Source organism: Arvicanthis niloticus, chromosome 8 (genome assembly GCF_011762505.2).
Source record: "Arvicanthis niloticus isolate mArvNil1 chromosome 8, mArvNil1.pat.X, whole genome shotgun sequence".
In the NCBI taxonomy this organism is placed as follows: domain Eukaryota; kingdom Metazoa; phylum Chordata; class Mammalia; order Rodentia; family Muridae; genus Arvicanthis; species Arvicanthis niloticus.
This window is the reverse complement of record NC_047665.1, coordinates 74,786,459-74,806,747: the sequence shown is the minus strand read 5'-3', so window position 1 is coordinate 74,806,747 and position 20,289 is coordinate 74,786,459. Positions and strand designations below refer to the sequence as shown.

Below are 20,289 nucleotides of genomic sequence, written 5' to 3'. Positions count from 1 at the left end.
GGTTTGGGAACAGCGCTGAAAGGGAGAGGGTGGGGGAGCCGAATATGGTTTCAACTTATGGCAGGATTCATTCGATGCTGATGCTAATGCAGGGACCGTGGTGCTTGCGGCTGCAGGAGGCCCTCGGGAACGTCACACCGAGCACACTCGGATGGGCATCTTTCCAGAATGGCCGCGTCCGCATGCACGCCCCACACAGACGCCGTCTCGCGTGGAGCCCCCCGCGCGCCGCGCGCAAGGGCGTGCCCAGATGCTCCGAGGACGCGGCCGCTGCCATTGTTGTGCTTGTCACTTACTCGCGAGCCCTGAGCCGGGGCCGGGCGGCGGCGCTCTCCAGAGCCCAGTGTAAAATGGCACAGTCGTGCATTCTTTCCGAGCTGCGGGAGGCGGGAGCGAGGGCGGAGCCCGGAGGCCGCCAGCCAATGGGCACGCGTGCCTGCCCTCTCGCCCGCCAGCGCAGAGTTGTTAACCCCGCGCCTGCCGCCGCCGCCAGCTCCGCAGCCTCCAGCCTGCTCCATTCCCCCGGACGCCCTCGGATCCTGCGGCTGCCCGCCCCGCTCCGCCGCCCTCCATGGACGAAAGTCTCACTTTTGATTTACCAAATATTTTCAGGATGTTTGAAGATCCGTACGCTGCCCGGAGGCTGTTTTTTCTGGACAACCCAGACCCCAGCCTATATTGTTACAATTTTTTTTTGAGAGCTGGCTGCTGCTTTGCCTACACCGATGGTAAGTTTATAATTTTAAATATTCTTGGCATTACATCTTCGAAAGGAGCACTAGATAAAAGCGGTTTTCATTGTGTTTCTTCTCACCAAACCAATCTTTGTATTTTTCTTTAGCTTCGATCTCTGCACGTTCCACCTAATTTTGTCTGGTTAATTTTTACCAAAAGAAAAAAAATAGTTTTTCTCTCCATTGTTAAAGATAAACATGTATAATGAAAATTATACTTTAATTGCTGTGAACTAAAGGGGAACTCAGATGTTTCAAGATGGACTTTTTTTGTGTGCCAGCAATGTTGGTAGTGCCAAATATGTACGTATCCTCTTTATAAAAATTATCTATTGCCTAATTTGTCCAGAGTAAATCACCAACAAGCAAACTACCGTTGTAGTTTTGTTTTGGTTTTTTAAAAATAGATCTATTGTGACTCCCTTGATGGAGTACTTCAGAAAGCAGCTCTGGTATAATGAAGGCGGAGATTGACATAACCGGGTTTAAGTTATGGCTGTAGCTAAATAGTGGCTCTTTTATTGCTGAGCGGATCTAACTTGTGGTCTTGATGTGATTTCTTTAACGCTCTTTGACGATTCATCTCTGCAGATCTATCTTATTTTTTTTTCCAGAAAGGTACATTTGGGAGACATTTTGTGATTTTGGGCATTTTTCTAGTTTTCTTCTTTTTGCACACGGTGGGAGATTTTTTTTTTTTTTTTTTGTTCTGCACTGATCTGTGTTGGTGGCGCTGTAGTGCTGCTCAACAATTTGTCAGTTTTACTAAAAGAAAAAAGGAAGAAAAAAGGTGGGGCAAGATTTTATCTATTATCCTTTAATTTTCATAAAGAAAAGTTCAATTTGGTCAACTGTATTATTTAAGCTTGGCTGTGGACGGTGCACCATGGCGAGAGCAGACATGTCGTCACAGCCAGTCCAGGGGACATTATGGACAAACATGCAGTTGGCAGTTGTGTTTGATCTCATCTGATTTATTATCTCTATCGGATTCTTTAATAATAAGCTGTCCTTTACCCTCTCCTCGCTAACATTCTATATGTATGTTTTTCTTATTTTACAAAACCATGCCTATTAGCACCCTTTCAGTGTAACAAAACATTTGAGTATTAGTTCTTCGGACATTGTAAAAGTTGAATTTCATTTGAATCAAGGGATTTCTCAAATACATATTCTGAATCTGTCTTGAGAATGGTCTAGTAGCTTGTCATGTCTGTTTTATTTTGAGCTGCCCCTTGGATTGAATTTATAGGCAGCCTTGTTTTAAATGAGCAAATATTTTTATTTGTTGGACAAGATAATTTTTTAAAGAGTATTGCACACATATCTTTAACTTAAAAATACTGATATGTATATTTTTAAGGAGGTGTTACATCTTTGTTCTTGAGAGTTATCTGATTAGAGACTAAAGGATTTAGGCCCAAAGCCAGGAACAAAAATATGTCACAATATGACATCGGCTTTGCTGGTCTCTGTAAACATTTTAGTTGTTTGTGAAGATGTCTTCAGTTCAAAAAGAAAGTAGGAGGGATCAGTAATTATGTTTTGAAATGCATTGTTCACCAAGTAAAGTAAAAACTGAAACGGCATTTGGATTATCTGACTAACAGGTCTTGAGAGAGAGAGAGTGACCGTGCCAGGAGTCAAGAGTCTTCATTTACTTTGACATCTGTAAATGCCCTTCCCACTGGTCCTTTAACAGTCTGGAGTAAGAGAATGTGTGAGCAGGAGTAGAAATGGTATTTCCTAGAATCTGTTTATCTCCTTCCTTGAACTTCAGAAGAAACAAGCCCAACGCCTATGTTTTGTTTGTAGCGTGCTCAGAAGGTTTGGAAGTATTCACTGGCATAGTTCATACTCTCTCTCTTTGTGAAGTCTATATGCAGCTCCAAGTGTGGCTTCTGATGGTATAGATTATGTATGGAATGAAATACTGCAGGTATAAATATTGCCTAACCTGGTTATGCTGGAGGCTTTAGCTCTCTGAAGTTGACCAGCTGAATAAAATATTCCTTCCTGCTCATTTATTGCTAAAATATTCTCTTCTTCATAATGTACTGATTTTTCATTTTATTTAATTTCTGAAACTGGCTATGTTTGTCTAATGTCACCCCTTTTAAGAGCAAACTGAGCTGGGAAGTCCATCCGTAGCTATGCAATCCTCTTTGTTCTCCTGACTATTACATCATTGATTATGAAGTAACCATTAGAGTTCAATCGTTACTTTTGAAAATCACTCAGACATTTCTATCACACATACTCTTCTAGATGTGACCTTGCCATCACTGTGGAAGTAAAGAGGTGTAAATCTGTGAGGTAAAAATAATTCCCTATTTTATATTAGTCTCCATTTTCAAATGTACCTGGTGCTTCAGCTCAGCTCTTGATTCTTTGGGAATTAATTCTTCTTAATTGACGTTTTATAGACATGAAGTTCATGATGTTGTGGCTATGCTTAGAATTAAAAAAACCAATTTTTTTAATCATTAAAAATCGTGTATAAAATGTAGTATATAGAGAACTAAATCATTTTTTTTTTTCATGGCAGCAATTGCTAGATCATGGACAATCAAAAATGATTTTTTTTTCTCGATTTTGCTGTGTCATTTCAAACTGACACTTTTTTGCATATCATTGTATCAGAGGGAGTAGTGGCAAGTAGCAAAATTGACTTCATTAAAATGCCGTGTGTGTGTGTGTGTGTGTGTGTGTGTGTGTGTGTGTGTGTGTGTATGTATGTATGTGTGTATGCAGGAGTGCATGCTGCCCATCCCTCTTGTGGAGGGAGAGGTTAACGAACAGTGATATGGTCAGGAAACAGGTTGTAGAAGGAAGGAAGGAAGGAAGGAAGGACACAGAGGACAGGCAGTCTGTAAGTCAGATTCTAAGTAATACACCTCAGAAAAATGCACTTTGAATCCTCAATAATAGGAATAAACTGAAAATTACATTCAGACTAATGTACTGAGACAGTATAGTTTCTTAATTCATTACTATGATGTCATTGGTATTCCTAAGTATTGAGAACATTTCAGATTAACCAAACCCACTGGGTAATAGATAATGGCAGGGTGAGGCAGCAAAGGGAAGAGGCATTTAGAGGCACAAAGGCAAGATGCCGACCTCACTCGGGACCAGGCCCCCTTAACTCAGGACAAACTTCTTTAAAGGGAAGAATATCTCTTCTCTGAATGCTGCTTCAATACAGATGTGAAGCTGGATGCTGTAGATGGTGGGGTTTTCTCCTGCCTGTGCATATCTGCCACTTCTCTGTTGTTTCTTGGACACCCTGCAGATATTCCACAAAGGTAACTGTTCCTGGCATGATTTTACCAAGGAAAGGAAAATAAGACACAAAATGGGTGCTCTGACTTGTTTTTTATCTTTCCACTATGACCCTGAAATGAAGAGAGATAAAGATTTCATTCCTGAACGCATGCTTTATGCTTGCTGTGTGCAGTACTGATTTTACCAGAGGTTCTCATTGTTCACGCTCTCCCTGTCTCCATCAGTAGTACAAGATGCTGGGTCATGGGAGTGAGAGAGAATGAAAGAGTCCTTCTCTTATCCACCTGAACGTCCAACATGGCTCCGTGTTCTAACAGTGTTTTAAATCTGAGGCCTTAGGTGTGGGATGTTACCATTTGGAATCATTGACCATGTATAATCTTTGGAGGATGAAAACTGTTTAAATTTCAACCTGTTAATATATGACAGTCATATTTTTATTAAAGGACCATAAAAGACACCAAAATCCACATAACACCAAATCCACACAGCTAGCTTGGGGAAGGAGTGGTTGGCCTTCATGTTTCAGCTATAATACAAACAGATGGTACATAACTAGATACCCACCTGATGCCTCTTCATATTACAAAGCAAGAGATACAACTTTTGACTTACATCTGTAAGAAAGCACTTGAGAGGGCTCCTGTAGGATGAGTTTGGGGCATGTCTCTGAGCTCTGTCTATTAGTTTGTTTATGTGCTTGCTTGCTTGTATCGATGGTTAGAATTCAACCCAAAGTCCAAAATGTTTACTTTTTAATATAATTTTCTTATGTGCATTAATGTTTTACCTGCACACATGTCTGTGGGAGGGTGTAGGATCCACTGGAACTAGAGTTACAGAGAGCTGTGAGCTGCCATGTGGGTGCTGGGAATTGAACCCGGATCCCACAGAAGAGCAGCCAGTGCTCTTAACTGCCAAGCCATCTCTCCAGTACCCCAGCCCCTACATATTTACTTTAAAAAACAGAAAACAAAAACAAAAAACCTGTTAAGCTGTGGCAGCACAAAGACTCAGGACTTTAAGGCCAGCCTGGGCTAAGGAGATTCTGTCTCAAGAAGAAAAGAAAGGACCCAAAACAAAGACAGCAGCCACACAAAAATAATGTATGATTTTTTTTTTGAATCTTAAATGGACTTTGTACATTTTATTCACATAGCCTTAATCTAAACATTACCATGTTCAACATCAACCTTTACAGTAGTACAGACAAATAAAAGGAGTAACCAAAGACCATTAGAAGCAATTTAAAATTGTTGAGTCAGGGTCTCTCCTTGGGACCTGGGGTTCAGCAGCTGTGCTAGGCTGGCTGGCCAGAAAGCCCAGGGAATGCAGCTGTCCCTAAGCCCCACCCCCACATCGCCGAGATCACAGGCACATGGGGCCATGCCTGGCTTTTTATATTGCGCCAGTCATCTGAACGGAGGACTTAAGCTCCTTTTACTATATATTCTTATTTTTAAATCTTCTGTAGGCATTTCTAATGCTATAAAACAGAAAGATTTAAAAGCAAAACAAACATTTTATGAAGTTGATACATTAAATATCTAGCTAATGCTTAAGCTACCAAGCAAGTGTAGAGCAAGAAAGTCAAATTAATGTTCTTTCTACACAGACAAATTGAAGAACAATTAAGGGGTTGCTGTAGATGACTTAAAATAACTAAATTATTTTGTTATAGAACCAGCTAACTCATGCTGGCTGTGTATGTTAGTCATCTAATTTGGTTTTGTGCTAACATAGAACTCTGCTGAGAACAATGTTAAAACTAACACTATTTATTATTTAAGTAAGCAGGAGGGAATCTCTCGGTTTGGTTTACTAGCTGATTTGGTTTTTTATAAACTTTCTTGGGGGTTTTTGTCTTTTGATAACACTATCAGTGTTATCAAGATGGCTGCCGAGACACACACATCAGAGTCTAGGAACACAGTTTTCAAAATGAGAAGACTCTGTTCTTACAAAACAATGGACATGTCTTATTTCACCCAGTCACTTGCGACGTTGGAGTGATCACAGTGGGTGCTACGAACTTGGATTGCTTTGTAAACTCCTGTGTGCACATGACGGAGTGATGAAGTGTTAGCATCATCTGTCGGCATGGTGACCAGGCTGCTCCCAGGCCAGCTAATTTACAAAGGGGCAGCCTGGGCTGCAGGATGGCTCAGTGATTAAGAGTACTTGCTGCTTTTCTAGAAGAGACACATTTGGTTCTCAGCACATACATGTCAGCCCACAGCCACCTGTAACTCCTACTGCAGGAGATCTGACGCCCTCTTTTGGCTTCCATGGTCACCTACACGTCTGTGATACATGTAAACACATGCAGACACACATACAAATAAATAAACACACAATTATTTTTGGAAGGCAGTAGCAATGTAGCTCTCAACTAGGGCTTGTGTTGTTCTACAGCCAGTACTGTCTATGAATCTCCACACAAAGTAGGGAAGTTAAGCTCATTTTTATAGAAGAAACAGAGAAACTGGCACACCTTAGACATGACCCACATTACCTAATAAATCAAAGAATAGAGCTGGAACTTGTAGGTCTGAGGTCAGAGCTTCCATTATAGACTCACCTTTTCACTCCACATTAGACCATCTGTAAATTTACATTTTGTGAATTGACATATTTTAGATGCACAGTATAGTATAGCTGCATAATTTTCTATTGGATCTATTCATTTTTATAACCGATAGTCATTTCATGGGAGGAACGATCTTTATTTAGCAGTGATATACATCTGAATTTTTTTAAAACTTTATTTACTTACTTACTTACGTGTTTATTACTGTTATTGTGTGCATGCTTGGTTTCTGGTATATGCCCAGAAGTCAGACACCTTTTAGGATCGTGTCTCTCTCCACCGGGGTCAGTTTTCAGGCTTACGGCACAGACCTTGTACATGCAACGTGACCTCAGCAGCCCTACTTCTGAAATTGTCTGTGTTGAGTTTGCCTAAAGTACCCTCACTATCAAGCCTGTGTGATGAGATTCTGTCAGAAGTTGATTTTTGCAAATTTATGAAGTTTTTGAAATTGAATAATGTATTTTGAATGTACAAAAAGAAAAGAAGCCTTGTTGAAGTAGGGAATTCCCACCACTTATAAAATTAAGTGCACATAGAATAATGGCTTCTATGTTATAGCATACAAGGCCTGGTTAGGCTCTAAAATGGCTCATCACATAAAGGTACTTGATGCACAAGCCTGATGACTGAGTTCGAGCCCCAGAACCTTCATGGTGGAAGAAGAAAACCAACTCCCGAAAACTGACCTCTGACCTCCACTTGCACACACACATCATCACCACCACCACCATCATCATCATAATAGTATAATAAAAAGAAAAGAAAAATAATCAAATGTTTTAGTCATTTTCAGCTTCAGGTCATAAGGGAACTTTTTCTTGGGGGACACTTTTGGGAGGATTCCCAATACTTTAGACCAGCAGTTGTCAAGTTTTAGCACCAGAATCACCTGGATGACTTATTAAAACAGAGTGCTGAGCTGCACCCCTTGGGTTCTGGCTGCAGGAAGTCTGGGGGTGTCCTATGAGAATATGCTCTTTAAGCCAGGCCCAAATGACTTGAATGCTCTCCTTAGGGGTACATCCTTGGAGAACACTGCCCAGTTCTGTCAGGCTACGTGCCATGATACTTAAGTGGGCCTCAAAAGCCGGGTCACAGACTATCATTCAAAACTGGCAGATACATGGCTACATGGGAGGGTAGGGTGGCCTCACTGAAACACTCGACAAGGACTTGGAAGATGTTAATTCCACAGTTGAATTTGATGGTAACTCCCATGCTGTGTTGCCAGTGTTTGAAATGTGGCCATGGGAAAGTGTCCTGGTCTAGGTTGATACTAAGCTTTAGAAAATCCATTCTTGTTCTTTCAAACTTTGTTAAATTAAACAACATGAAACTTTTAGGATTTTCCAAAAGCTACTCACAATTTACAAGTCATTTGGAAATCAGGTAAACACAGTTTTATTCAGTAGAAAGTTGCAGTGGAAAGACTCCTCTGTCTGGGCCATGTTCCTGGCTGTTCACAGTCTCATATCCCACCAACCATGAATAACCCCATTCATGGCTAGGGCCCGGTTTCCAAGTGCCTGAGAAAGGGAAGCCAGTGACCTATATTTAGCCCTGGAACTCAGGCTGTCACCACAGGTCACTGGAAACTCATCTTCCAAGGCAGAGGTCACAGAGCACAGTTGGAAAGCTCTGTATTATGCAAAGATTGAGGAGGACTTTCCCGGAGTTTAATCAGCTCATTTCTCTATTATTATGAACAAGACTCAAAGAACATTTACTTCTGAAGACCTTTGCTTCTTCTTCTTTTTTTTTTTTTTCTACCTGAAGGGAGGACAGAGAAGCTAGCTCACAGTCCTTACTTTCCTCAGAAGCCAATATAACCTTGTCTGTCCTTCCATTCAGCCAGAGGACTTGTTAGGACAATGGTGTGAAGAACCTCAAGGAGGTGTGAGTAGTGTGGTCTGGGGATGGTGAGCTGGGCAGGCCCTTCAGCTCGGAGGCCAATTCCTGGGACTTACATGGTAGAAGAAGAAAACCAACTCCCCCAAACTCTCTTCTGATCTCCACATGTAGGATATGGTGCCTACAGATAAACCATACAGATACACACGCACGCATGCACACACTAAAGATTTTTTTTAAAGATTTACTTATTTTTTATTTATATGAGTACACTGTAGCTGTCTTCAGACACACCAGAAGAGGGTATCAGATCCCATTACAGATGGTTGTGAGCCACCATGTGGTTGCTGGGAATTGAACTCAGGACCTCTGACAGAGCAGTCAGTGCTCTTAACCACTGTGCCATCTCTCCAACCCAAGATTTTTTTTTGTTTTTAAAGAATCATTCAGTGCCATTTAGTCACATACTCAGTTCATCTAAAATGGCATAAAACTCACATGCTATGCTCTCCAATTAGCTAGTCCACTTGCCACATGGCACCTGTGTATACTTAAATTTGAAGTAATTAAACTTGGACATTCTAATTTCTCAATCAGACTGTCGGCATTTCAATGGTCTATTTAGTAGCTTCTATATTGGGCAGCACAGACTATGAAACATTTCTGATGTTCTAGAAGATTCTATCAGGTAACCCTGGTCCAGAACATATGGATTTTCATACTACTATGGCAGGCTCATCCTCTTATCCTAGAACTTCTCAGTGCTGCCTGTGTGTGTGCACATGTTTACCCACCTATGTACTATGGTGGATGGAAGCCAGAGCCTCCTTGTGCTTGCTAAACAGGCCCTTTACATGGGGACTACACTCCAGCCTCTGTCTACACATGGCTTCACCTAGAAAATTGCAAACTCAGGAAATTCTGAGTTAATCTACACTGGAGCTGGCCATAGAGTCTTCCACAGCTATTCCGAATCCCTAATACGAAGCTAGAGCTGAGGACCTCTGAGTTAGATCAATAAGTTAACAACTACTGAAAGAGGGTGAGGGGGGCACACCTTTAATCCCAGCATTTTTGAGGCAGAGGCAGGTGGGTCTCTGTGAGTTCGGAGCCAGCCTACTGTACACAGTGAGTTCCAGGACAGCCAAGGTCACACAGAGAAACCTTGTCTCAAAAAGCAAAACAACAAAACAAAACCCAAAGAGCTAGTGAAGTGAGCCATGGAGCCAGAACTCTGTGGAGGGCTGTGGGTGGATTAGTATTGCTCCCCCCTCCTCCCCATTTTCCAAAAGCTAGAATCCTAGGAGGTGAGGGACATCTAAAGATTATAACTGCACAGTTGTGTCTTGGGAAGCAGTGAGCTAATGGCCCACACTACCCAGACTTCAGCTAGGAAAGAGACGACGCTGACAATCACCCTCTTCCTTTCCCGGGGAGCACTTTTGAAACCTTAAGGAAGCCTTACATACTTAAGAAATGTAACATAAATTTGGCAAGTCTCCAGTTCCCCTTAATATGTCAGAGCTACTTATAAGTTTAAAGGTGTAGTGGACAGACCTCCACAAAGTCCACTGTTAACTAGTTCAGTTCTTTTCAGTGCAAGTACTTGGGAGCCAGTACTTGTGGGGCATTCACCTATAATCCTGGCACGTGGGAGGTGAAAACAGGGAGGTCAGGTGTTCAAGGACTACCTCAGCTTTGTAGTGGGTTCAAGGTTAGCCACATCAGATCCTGTTTCAAAAAGTAAAGTGCTTGCTGTACTTTGTACTGTGCATTCTGTCTTCCTAGTTTGTGGTGTGCTTAGCTATTACAGGAACAGTTACAACCTTACGTACAGTCCTGGAAGGTGCCTTCTCTGTGACTTCCAAGCTTGCTGGGGTTTGATAAGCAGAAATTTTAGTCACAAGACAGCTATGTCCTTGTCTGGGGCTTCCCAGGCCATGCTGAGTCTTCCCAGCTGCTAATGTGTTTTTTAATTTAAAAGACATTCCAGGACCCTTTTTGAGTTAAATATTAACCTGCCTTTACCTATTTTAAAAGAAGATTAAAGTCACTCTTAAATTTTATTTTGACTATTTGAGACATATTCTCACGGTGCAGCCCAGGCTGACCTCAGAGCTGTCAGGCCTCAGACGTGTGTCACCACATTTGGTTTGGATTAGAATTTTATGGTCCTCACACAAGAAACTCCGATCAATTAACACAGTTTGGATTTTGCATCTCTCTCTCTCTTTCTTTTTCAACAGTGACTTTTAAAAAAAGATTTATTTATTTTATATATGAGGGTACACTGCCTCTGTCTTCAGAATCACCAGAAGAGGGCATCAGATCCCATTACAGATGGTTGTGAGCCACCATGTGGTTGCCGAGAATTGAACCTTTGGTGGAGCAGTCAGTGCTCTTAACCTCTGAGCCATCTTGTCTGCTCAGATTTCTTAATCTTTAAAAATATACAACAGTCTTTTATATCTAAGTCTCAGAGACCTTTAAACATGGCAAGAAGCCATATGACTTTACCTTCTGTCTTGTAAACAGTCATGTCTTGCAGATGTGACACATACCTGGTGGTCTCTGGACATCTCATGGGGCTTTGTCTGACCATATGGCCATATTTCCAGAGTTCCTCTGTTAACAAGTGTCTTAGTCAGGGTTTGTATTCCTGGCACAAACATCATGACCAAGAAGCAAGTTGGGGAGGAAAGGGTTTGTTCAGCTTACACTTCCACATTGCTGTTCATCACCAAAGGAAGTCAGGACTGGAACTCAAGCAGGTCAGGAAGCAGGAGCTGATGCAGAGGACATGGAGGGATATTACTTACTGGCTTGCTTCCCCTGGCTTGCTAAGCTTGCTTTCTTATAGAACCCAAGACTACCAGCCCAGGGATGGCACCACCCGTAGTGGACCCTCCTACCTTAATCACTAATTGAGAAAATGCCTTACAGCTGGATCTCATGGAGGCATTTCCTCAAAAAAGGCTTCTTTCTCTATGATAACTGCAGCTTGTGTCAAGTTGACACACAGAACCAGCCAGTACAACAAGGTAATACAGAAAAAACTGACTAGACCCCTTCCATTCCAGTTGAGGATGGTGTGCAAATGAGTGGCTCCTTCAAGTGTTCTCTCCTGAGTTCTGAAATGCACCCTTTTAGGATTAGGTTAGGCCAGTTAGATCATCCCCAGAGCCTCAGTCTCCTGAGACAGGTGGTATTGCGGCCTCACATTACCATGTAACACTAGTGAGCTCATGCTTCCCGAATGCCTATGGTTGTTCCTGACTTGCCATAGCTCTCAGTATATGCTCTCAACTCACTTGCTGATGGCAGAGTCAAAAACACCTCCCCATACTCTCCATAATCATTATAACAAATTATCAGAGATAATTAGCTTATAAAAATATAAGAGAGCTATTGGCTCACAGGTTGAGAAGTTCTGGTCTGTGACTGGAGACCTGTCACTGTTGAGGTGCCAGGAGTAACAGTCAGGATCTTGGGACAGAGCAGATCCACTGGCTTCATTGGCCAGGAAGCAAAAGTGAATTAGGGAATAAGCCCTATCTTTCCCCTCATGAGACTGCCCCCAGTAATCTAAACCCTCCCACTTGGTCCAACCTCCCAAAGGCTCCACCATCTCCCATCGTACCACCATGAGACCAGATGTTTAATGTCTGTAGGAAACTTGAGCTCCAAACTCTAGAAGATAAAGTAGGCATTAGAAGATCACCCCATGTCTGAGAACATAGCGCAGTGGTAGAAAACTTGCTTACCTTGTGTGAGGGCCCGGGTTCAAGCCCAGTCCCCTCCCTCACCCACATTGCCTCATTCAAACACAAGCTCTCTATCACTGAGCTAAATCCCCAACCCCAAGTTTACATTTCTAACAACTTATATTAATACCATTATTCTTTCCCCCAGAATGAATAGAATTAACAGGCAATAAAAGAATAGCTTACCTGTGACAGGCTAGTAACATTGCTGTTTATCTTAGGGGACAGAAACTGCTCTATGCATCATTTCCTCTCAAATCTATAGAAGCCAGAGCTTCACATAATAGTTTTAACTAGAAAGCGCACACACACATATATGTAATTCTAAGATCTTGCCGTTTAAAATGGATTTTCTTTTCCTCTCTCTCTCTCTCTCTCTCTCTCTCTCTCTCTCTCTCTCTCTCTCTCTGTGTGTGTGTGTGTGTGGCTGTGTGTGTGTGTGTGTGGCTGTGTGGCTGGGGCATGGTATGCACATGTGAGCACAAGTCTTCTTGGAGCCTAGAAGAGGTCATCTAGTGCCCTAGAGCTGGAATTGAGGAGCTTGTGAACTGCCTGATGTGGGTGCCAGGGACTGTGACCCTCTCTCCAAGGGCAGTGTGCCCTCTTAGCTGCCGAGCCTCCTCTCCAGCCCCACATCCTTCATTTTCCAATCTTCAGCTATGCTGTTTAAAGGCAGTGAGTGGGCGTGGTGACTCTGGAATACAAAACTGCTGGTAAATAATCAACTGAGCCAGCTGTAGTGGTGCCCAACTGTAATTCCAGCAGGGACACCATAACCAGAGGCCTGAGGCCAGCTTTAATTATGTGAGATCCTGTCTCAAAAGAAATCATTTGATTTTAAATTTGAATGTTCATATTACTTTACATACCAAATACATAGAATTTTTAAATCCCAAATTTTTAGCTAGCCAAGTTTTTGAAGTCATTCTTGCTGGTCTTAAACAGAGTCTCACTTTGTAGCCCAACACAGCACACTTGAATCTTCAGTTCCCTCTCTGCTGTTGTCTATTTTCTCCCCTCCTCTTTCCTCCGTGATTCCTAGTGCCCTGCCCATGTTGGGAGCTGTAATCACTGTGTGCTTGCCTTCACATACTGCACCTAGTTTTCATATTTTACCCTATTATCTATGCTGCTTTCCATGTGTATCGATATGCCTCACATTTATCTCTTTAGAAGGCCAAAACAAGCCTGGCAGTGGTGGCGCACGCCTTTAATCCTAGCACTTGGGAGTGGGAGGCAGAGGCAGGCGGATTTCTGAGTTCAAGGCCAGCCTGGTCTACAGAATTCCAGGACAGCCAGGGCTATACAGAGAAACCCTGTCTTGAAAAACAAAACAAAACAAAACAAGACTGAAATAATTAGTGCCTGTTTATTCTATGATTGCTGAATTTTGACTTCCATTTTCATTAAAGAAAAACAGAAAGAATAAATACATTTTTGGACTAAGCTAGCGGTAAACAAATTACTTTGTATATTTATGAACTATTATCCATATGTTTTATTTCAACAAGTAATTTTGTAATCTGGAAGCATAAAGATAACAAACTATACCTTTCAAAATAGGGTATAAAATAATGTAGCCTGTTTTGTGAACAGGAAATAAGTTGGCCAAAGGTCAAAAACATGTTTTTCTTTATTCTCTCTCATGATTCATAATACATAGCTGGCATGGGGCAGGGCTCGGTAAACAGAATCAGCTAATGAAAACTTAGTTATATAAAACATAACCAGGCTTTCTGTGCAGACTTAAATAGATTCTTTATACGTATAACACTTCAAATAGCTAAACTGGGTGAAGTGTTCCTGTCGTTTGGTTGCTAAGCTATCCTACTGTGTTAATTATTTTCTAAGCCTATTACAGTGAACTTCTCCATCTTTTTTCAGGAAGACTATCACACCAGTTGCAGATTTTTGCCCTCCCCAGACAATTTCGGTCATTTCCATGTAGGCCTTTGTTACGAAGTCTGTCTTTCTCTTCGTGTTCATCCTGCATCCTTCTTTTCTAGTTTCACAATATGTTTGCAAACTGCTTGTGTCCCTCAAATTATGTGTGGTCACACTTAGCATAAAGCTACATCCAGGTACATCATAGGAATCATTGACAGGGCAGTACTTTTTTATGAATACTTGGCATGCAAGAAGCCCTGGTTCTGATCCCCAGTGGGGAAGAAGAAAATAAAAGGAAATCCTTTTGCTTCCTGCCAGGAGCTAGGAATTCCTAGCACAGCACCACTCCCTTGACTAAGTCCCTGCAACGCCTGTTTCTGGAGCACGTCAGGATTTATTTATTCTTAAGATTCTAACCAGTCTTTGTCTACCACGTAGATATGCATACTATTAGGAAGTATGGAAGACATAGTTTCATTACAAATCACATACCTCAAAAACTTTTAAAATTTTTTTATTCATTATTATTGTGTTTGTGTGTGTGTGTGTGTGTGTGTGTGTGTGTGCGCGTGCGTGCTAGACATAGCCTGACCCATGTGCAGAGGTCAAAGAACAACCTTGTGGGTTTGTTCTCTCCTTCATCTTTATGTGGGCTCCCAGGGTAAAGTTTAGGTCAGCAGCTTACCCTGGCAAATACTGTTCACTGGGTACCTCACATCTTTTCAGGGGGACAGGGATTCACTTTGTAGCCCTGCCTGACCTGGAGCTCACTCTACACTAGGCTGGCCTCGAACTCAGATATCTGCCTGCCTCTGCCTCCTGAATGCTGGGATTAAAGGCGTGCACCACCTCTGCCCAGCCCCTAAACATCTTTGATTACTGTTTTTTGTTTTCTAAATGAACCAGAGTTGAATATTTTGTTAAAGTTATTTTAATGTAGGTATAAACACAGAGTTAGAAGAAAAATATACTCAGAGAAAGTCAGGCACATTGGAGAACGTGGACATGGCTTCTCAGAGAGTAGTCATCTTTACTTAGCTTTTTCCATATTTAAGGTTTTTTAAATCTAGCATTTTTCTGTCAATTGTGGAAGAATAGAGATAATCATAAAATTGAAGAAGCGTCATCAAGAATGCATCCTTTTCAGAGCTGAGGACTTGGAGACCCAGGAGACCGAGGTCAGAAGCAGCCTGGGAGTGGTTGTAGCTCAGAGCCTCAGTGTGGCCTGAACAGGGCTTCAGGTCTGGTTCCCAACAGCACAGGGAGAGGGAAGAGGTCGCACATGCTGGTGGCAGCAGAGCACTGGAGCCCAGCTTCTTTAAAATAAGATGCTTGTGAGTAACCATTGGATACAAGAAAGCTGAATCATCATGGATTAAATTTTAGTTTATTCATGTTCTAAAAATGTCACGTGGCTGAAAATGCTTTTTGCTTTTTAAGACGAGTTCTTAAACACAGCAGGAGGTGGCAGCATTACGAAATGCTCTCTAAATTTTCTTTGTATTTGCGTCCATGCTTTGCCTGCACATGCCTGTGCAGCACATGAATGCAGTAATTACAGAGGCCAGAAGGGGGCGTCAGGTCCCTTGATTGGTGGTCTTGAACCCTCATATGGGTGCTGAGAGTGGAGCTTGACTCAGTGGTCACTAGACCTGTGCGATCATAGCAGCTGGGAAGGAAGGGTGCGCAGACCCTTGGAGTAACACAGGCAAGCAGGAATGTCATGTCCTTTCACGATTGCAGCTAATCACGGAAGACGTCATTGCTAGAGAAGGCGCCTTGTCCACTTTCCTTTCATAAGAAATCTTTTGAGCAATTTTACTAATGTTAAGACTCCCCACTCCCCTTTTTAATTTATCTTGCCATAGTTCATCATTGGAGTTGTAGAGAATGCATTAAGTCAGGCTCATTTGTACACAAGTGGGCTCTTGTGTTACTCACAGGCCTGCACACCCTTCTTCCCAGATGCTGTTAAAACTGAGTACTCTTCCTTATATTGTGTGGCACTTTGGAATTTTTAGAGATTGTTCCTACTGTACTATCTCATTGGCCCATTAGTTAATCGCCTAAAAGGAGAGAGACTGAGTATTCATTCCTTTGACCATTCAGGTGAGATCATCCACTTACTCAGAAGTTAATCATTTCTGTAGTGCAGTCCTGTTAGTCAAGTGAAGACCAGAACAGATCACCTGAGAGAGTCAACAGGAAAGACATTCTCAAGGAGGCAGCCCGTGCTAGCTTGCCTCAGTTGGTGACAGGCCTGTGCACGCACGGTGCATCGTGGTTGGGTGCGTGTGACGGAGCTTAGCTGCTCACTTATGGCTGTCAGGAAGCAGAGGGAAGGAGAGACAATTCACTCTTAGAACGAATCCCCTTCGCTCAGTCAGTGAGGGCAGACCCCTTATTCCAGCATTCACCTCTGTGTAGTGTTGTCTTGGGGACTGAGGTTTCTACCCAGAAGCTTTTCGGGGCATTTAGTGTTGAGACTGGAAGAGTAAATAATAGTTATTAGATTGGAATCCAGATCTTCAACCCAGGAAGCTACTGTTATTCCCAGTGCCCGTTGGGGTTTTAAATGTAAATGATTAGTTACCATACTAACCATTTGCCCTTTTCCTGAGGCAACAGTAGCTAGCTGTGTCAGGAAGCTGGTACCCTGGGGACTTTTACCCTGAGTAACTCTGGAAGCTTTGGGTAGGGAGCATGAGTGGTCATTGGATAATCAGCTGGCAGTGATGTGAAAAGCACAGGGTGCCCCTTCTGCAAGCCTAGCTTGCCTGAGTGATGCATAGCTGCTAAATGGAAAGAAATCAGAGCACCCGAGCCCCACAGACTGTGAGAATACTATGCTTCTATAGGCTGCTTCTGTAAATATCATGTAGGTGTTTGGTTGGAGGATTGTGTTGTTTCCTTACTTTAAAGGAGTTCAGTCCCTTACCGACACTATTCTCTTTCATGCCAAGCATAGAGAAAGTGGATTGTAGAGCTGTAATGTGTGTGAGTGGGAGCTGATCGTGTGTGAGTGGGAGCTGATCGTGTGTGAGTGGGAGCTTGAGAGTGTGAGTGGGAGCTGAGTGTGTGAGTGGGAGCTTGAGAGTGTGAGTGGAAGCTGAGCATGTGTGAGTGGGAGCTGAGTGTGTGAGTGGGAGCTGAGTGTGTGAATGGGAGCTGAGAGTGTGTGAGTGGAAGCTGAGTGTGTGTGAGTGGGAGCTGAGTGTGTGTGAGTGGGAGCTGAGTGTGTGAGTGGGAGCTTGAGAGTGTGAGTGGGAGCTGAGTGTGTGAGTGGGAGCTTGAGAGTGTGAGTGGAAGCTGAGCATGTGTGAGTGGGAGCTGAGTGTGTGAGTGGGAGCTGAGTGTGTGAATGGGAGCTGAGAGTGTGTGAGTGGGAGCTGAGTGTGTGAGTGGGAGCTTGAGAGTGTGAGTGGGAGCTGAGTGTGTGAGTGGGAGCTTGAGAGTGTGAGTGGAAGCTGAGCATGTGTGAGTGGGAGCTGAGTGTGTGAGTGGGAGCTGAGTGTGTGAATGGGAGCTGAGAGTGTGTGAGTGGGAGCTGAGTGTGTGAGTGGGAGCTTGAGAGTGTGAGTGGGAGCTGAGTGTGTGAGTGGGAGCTTGAGAGTGTGAGTGGAAGCTGAGTGTGTCTGAGTGGGAGCTGTGGTGACCGGATGCTTGCCCAACATGTGTGAGGCCCAGCTCTGTTCCCTGGCCGTAACAAAGCATGGAAAGTAAAATAAGTATGGCACAGATGTCCTTTAAAAATGGGTCCTGTGGAGGTGGGCACTGTGACACACCCATAATCCCAGAAGGATGAAGAAGGAGGACCACAAGTTTGAAGCCAGCCTGAGTTGGAGAGTTCCAGGCTAGCCTGATCTACATAGTGAGACCTGTCTCAGAGGAGAGTGGGTGGGGATAGGCGTGCTGGCTGGCTGGCTTGGGCGTTCTTTTTCCATGAAATATTTCATCAAATCCTTAGAGAGCCTCACTGATAGGTTTATAATTCTTAGCTTTTGAAATGGAAAGGAATAGTTTCAAGGGCTTAGAGCAAAGCGGTTTCCAGAGTTCACTTTGAGAAGTTTGAGGATTAAATAAAGCTGAACATTTTGTAGATTCAGGGTTTTAAGGATCAAAAAGATGATGTATACCAATCTGCTCGGCTGCAGTGTCTATAGGGATTCCGAACAATTCTTTGTTTAAATGGCTTGCTTAGCATTTTTTATTATCAGGATAAAAATCTTTATCAGATACTGGAGAGGTATTCATTGGTCATGAACACCTACTCCTTCAGAGGACCCCGATTCAGTTCCCACATCTCACCTCTAACTCCAACTTTAGGGGATCTACAGATTCCTCGAACCTTCAGGCACCTGTGCGCATGTCCACAAACCTATAACCAATGGTAACAAATATGATACTGTACAGCTATATGGACTTTCAAAGAGTTTTTTTTTTAATGGCACAGTATAATTTGTAGTATTTTCCATGCCTAGTAGCTTCTGTATTCATTTATTTCTTCAGCCCCAAGGGTAGAACCCAGAGTCTTTAGCATGCTAGGCAAGTGTTCACCTGTGGAGCCACACATCCAGTCCCTACTGGTATTTTATATACCTATATAACTTTTATCTCAGTACGTGGACTCCTGTTGTAAAACATACTTTTGGAAAATGTCAAATTAATATGTGGAAAGAAATTGTAGTATTTAAGATCAAGTTTTTCAGACTCTTCAGATAAAGAACAGTTTGTCCATTTTAATTTTTTACAGACACAGAATAATCTTTATTCAAAGAACTATAGACTTTATTCTCTTCTGTCTTAAACTATGACAGTCTAGATCATTTTCTATCATAAGCGTTCTATTAAGATTATATACGTCTTTCTGTTGTTTGTTGAGACAGAGTCACTCAATATAGTCATGGGTGTCCTGAAACTCACTATGTAGCCCAGACTGGCCTCAGACTCACAAAGATCCTCCTGCCTCTGCTTCCTAAATGCTGAGATTAATGGTGTGCACCTCCACACCTGATCTTATGTGTGTTCTTTATAGTAAACAGAAGTCAGTGTACATAAAGAGTCTCTTAAAGGCAGTGGTGGCGCACGCCTTTAATCCCAGCACTTGGGAGGCAGAGGCAGGCAGAACTCTGAGTTCAAGGCCAGCCTGGTCTACAGAGCAAATTCCAAGACAGCCAAAGCTACATAGAAACCCTGTCTCAAAAAAAGAAAGAAAGAAAGGAAGGAAGGAAAAAATTTGTTTTATTTCCCCAATATATACAGTATCTTATATGCATCCCCCATTGAGAGATCAGATGTATTGTATTTTCTAATTTCTCTAGCACTGACTGCTTCGCCCTAGCTCTGAATAAACTATTGGTAAATATTTATTAAATGCTTTCAGGAATGAGGAAGCTGGACATCTGCTAACTGGTGTTATGATATTTAATCCTATTGTTTTGTCAAGGAATTTAACTCTTTGTATTACTCTTCACACTTGACTCATGTCTTCCTTCTTATGAGTAAGAAGATTGTCCTGATATTTAGTCATCGGCCATTCTTTGTTTTTAGTATAAACATATCCAAATCTCTCCCACCTTCCCAAAGAACAAAACCCTTGACCCGTCTCGTGCTTCTCTGCCGTCCCTCCTTCCCCATTTCATGTCCTCTCTTCTCGATTTGACATAGGGATTCTACTCTAACCTCCATATTCTCACCAGCTTTATGACCAGAGGCAGCTCCTACACCTCTATCCCGGCAGACACCTCAAGTAGGACGATCATGGAAGTGGTAGAATAAGCATTATTCTTGCTGTTTGAAAGTGGAATTGACTTCAGGGAGAGAACAGTTCGTGTAGGCTTAAGGACTGTTGCGTTTATCTAATTGTTTGTTTTTCAGATTATAAAAGTAGCATTTAGATGAATTAAGTTTCATGGAGGAGTTGATATTGAGTTGGATTTTGAAGGACAGTAGAATCTATCTTAGATTGATCTTGTGGGAGGCAGAGACAGAAGGCTGGAGAGTCCACAGCAGCCTGAGGAGCACAGGGAACACATATCTCAAAACCCAAGGGCTGTGATATGTAAACGTGAGTACAGACCTGGGCCTGGAGTGTGAGACTAGTTCCACTCTCAGTGCCATGAGATCGCAGGAACTTGTGGCCGTGGACTGGGTGGGCCAGAGCCCATTGTCA

General features: G+C 42.6%; 1 protein-coding gene across 1 annotated transcript in view; it reads left to right on the top strand.

The window, feature by feature from the left end:
- Positions 1-590: 590 nt before the first annotated feature.
- Positions 591-20,289, top strand: part of Epc1 (enhancer of polycomb 1) — an 85,994-nt gene continuing 66,295 nt past the window's right edge. Inside the window, exon 1 of the mRNA XM_034509948.3 lies at positions 591-728. Coding sequence (XP_034365839.1) covers positions 726-728 — 3 coding nt within the window. The 5' untranslated portion in view covers positions 591-725. The remainder of the gene's footprint in view (positions 729-20,289) is intronic.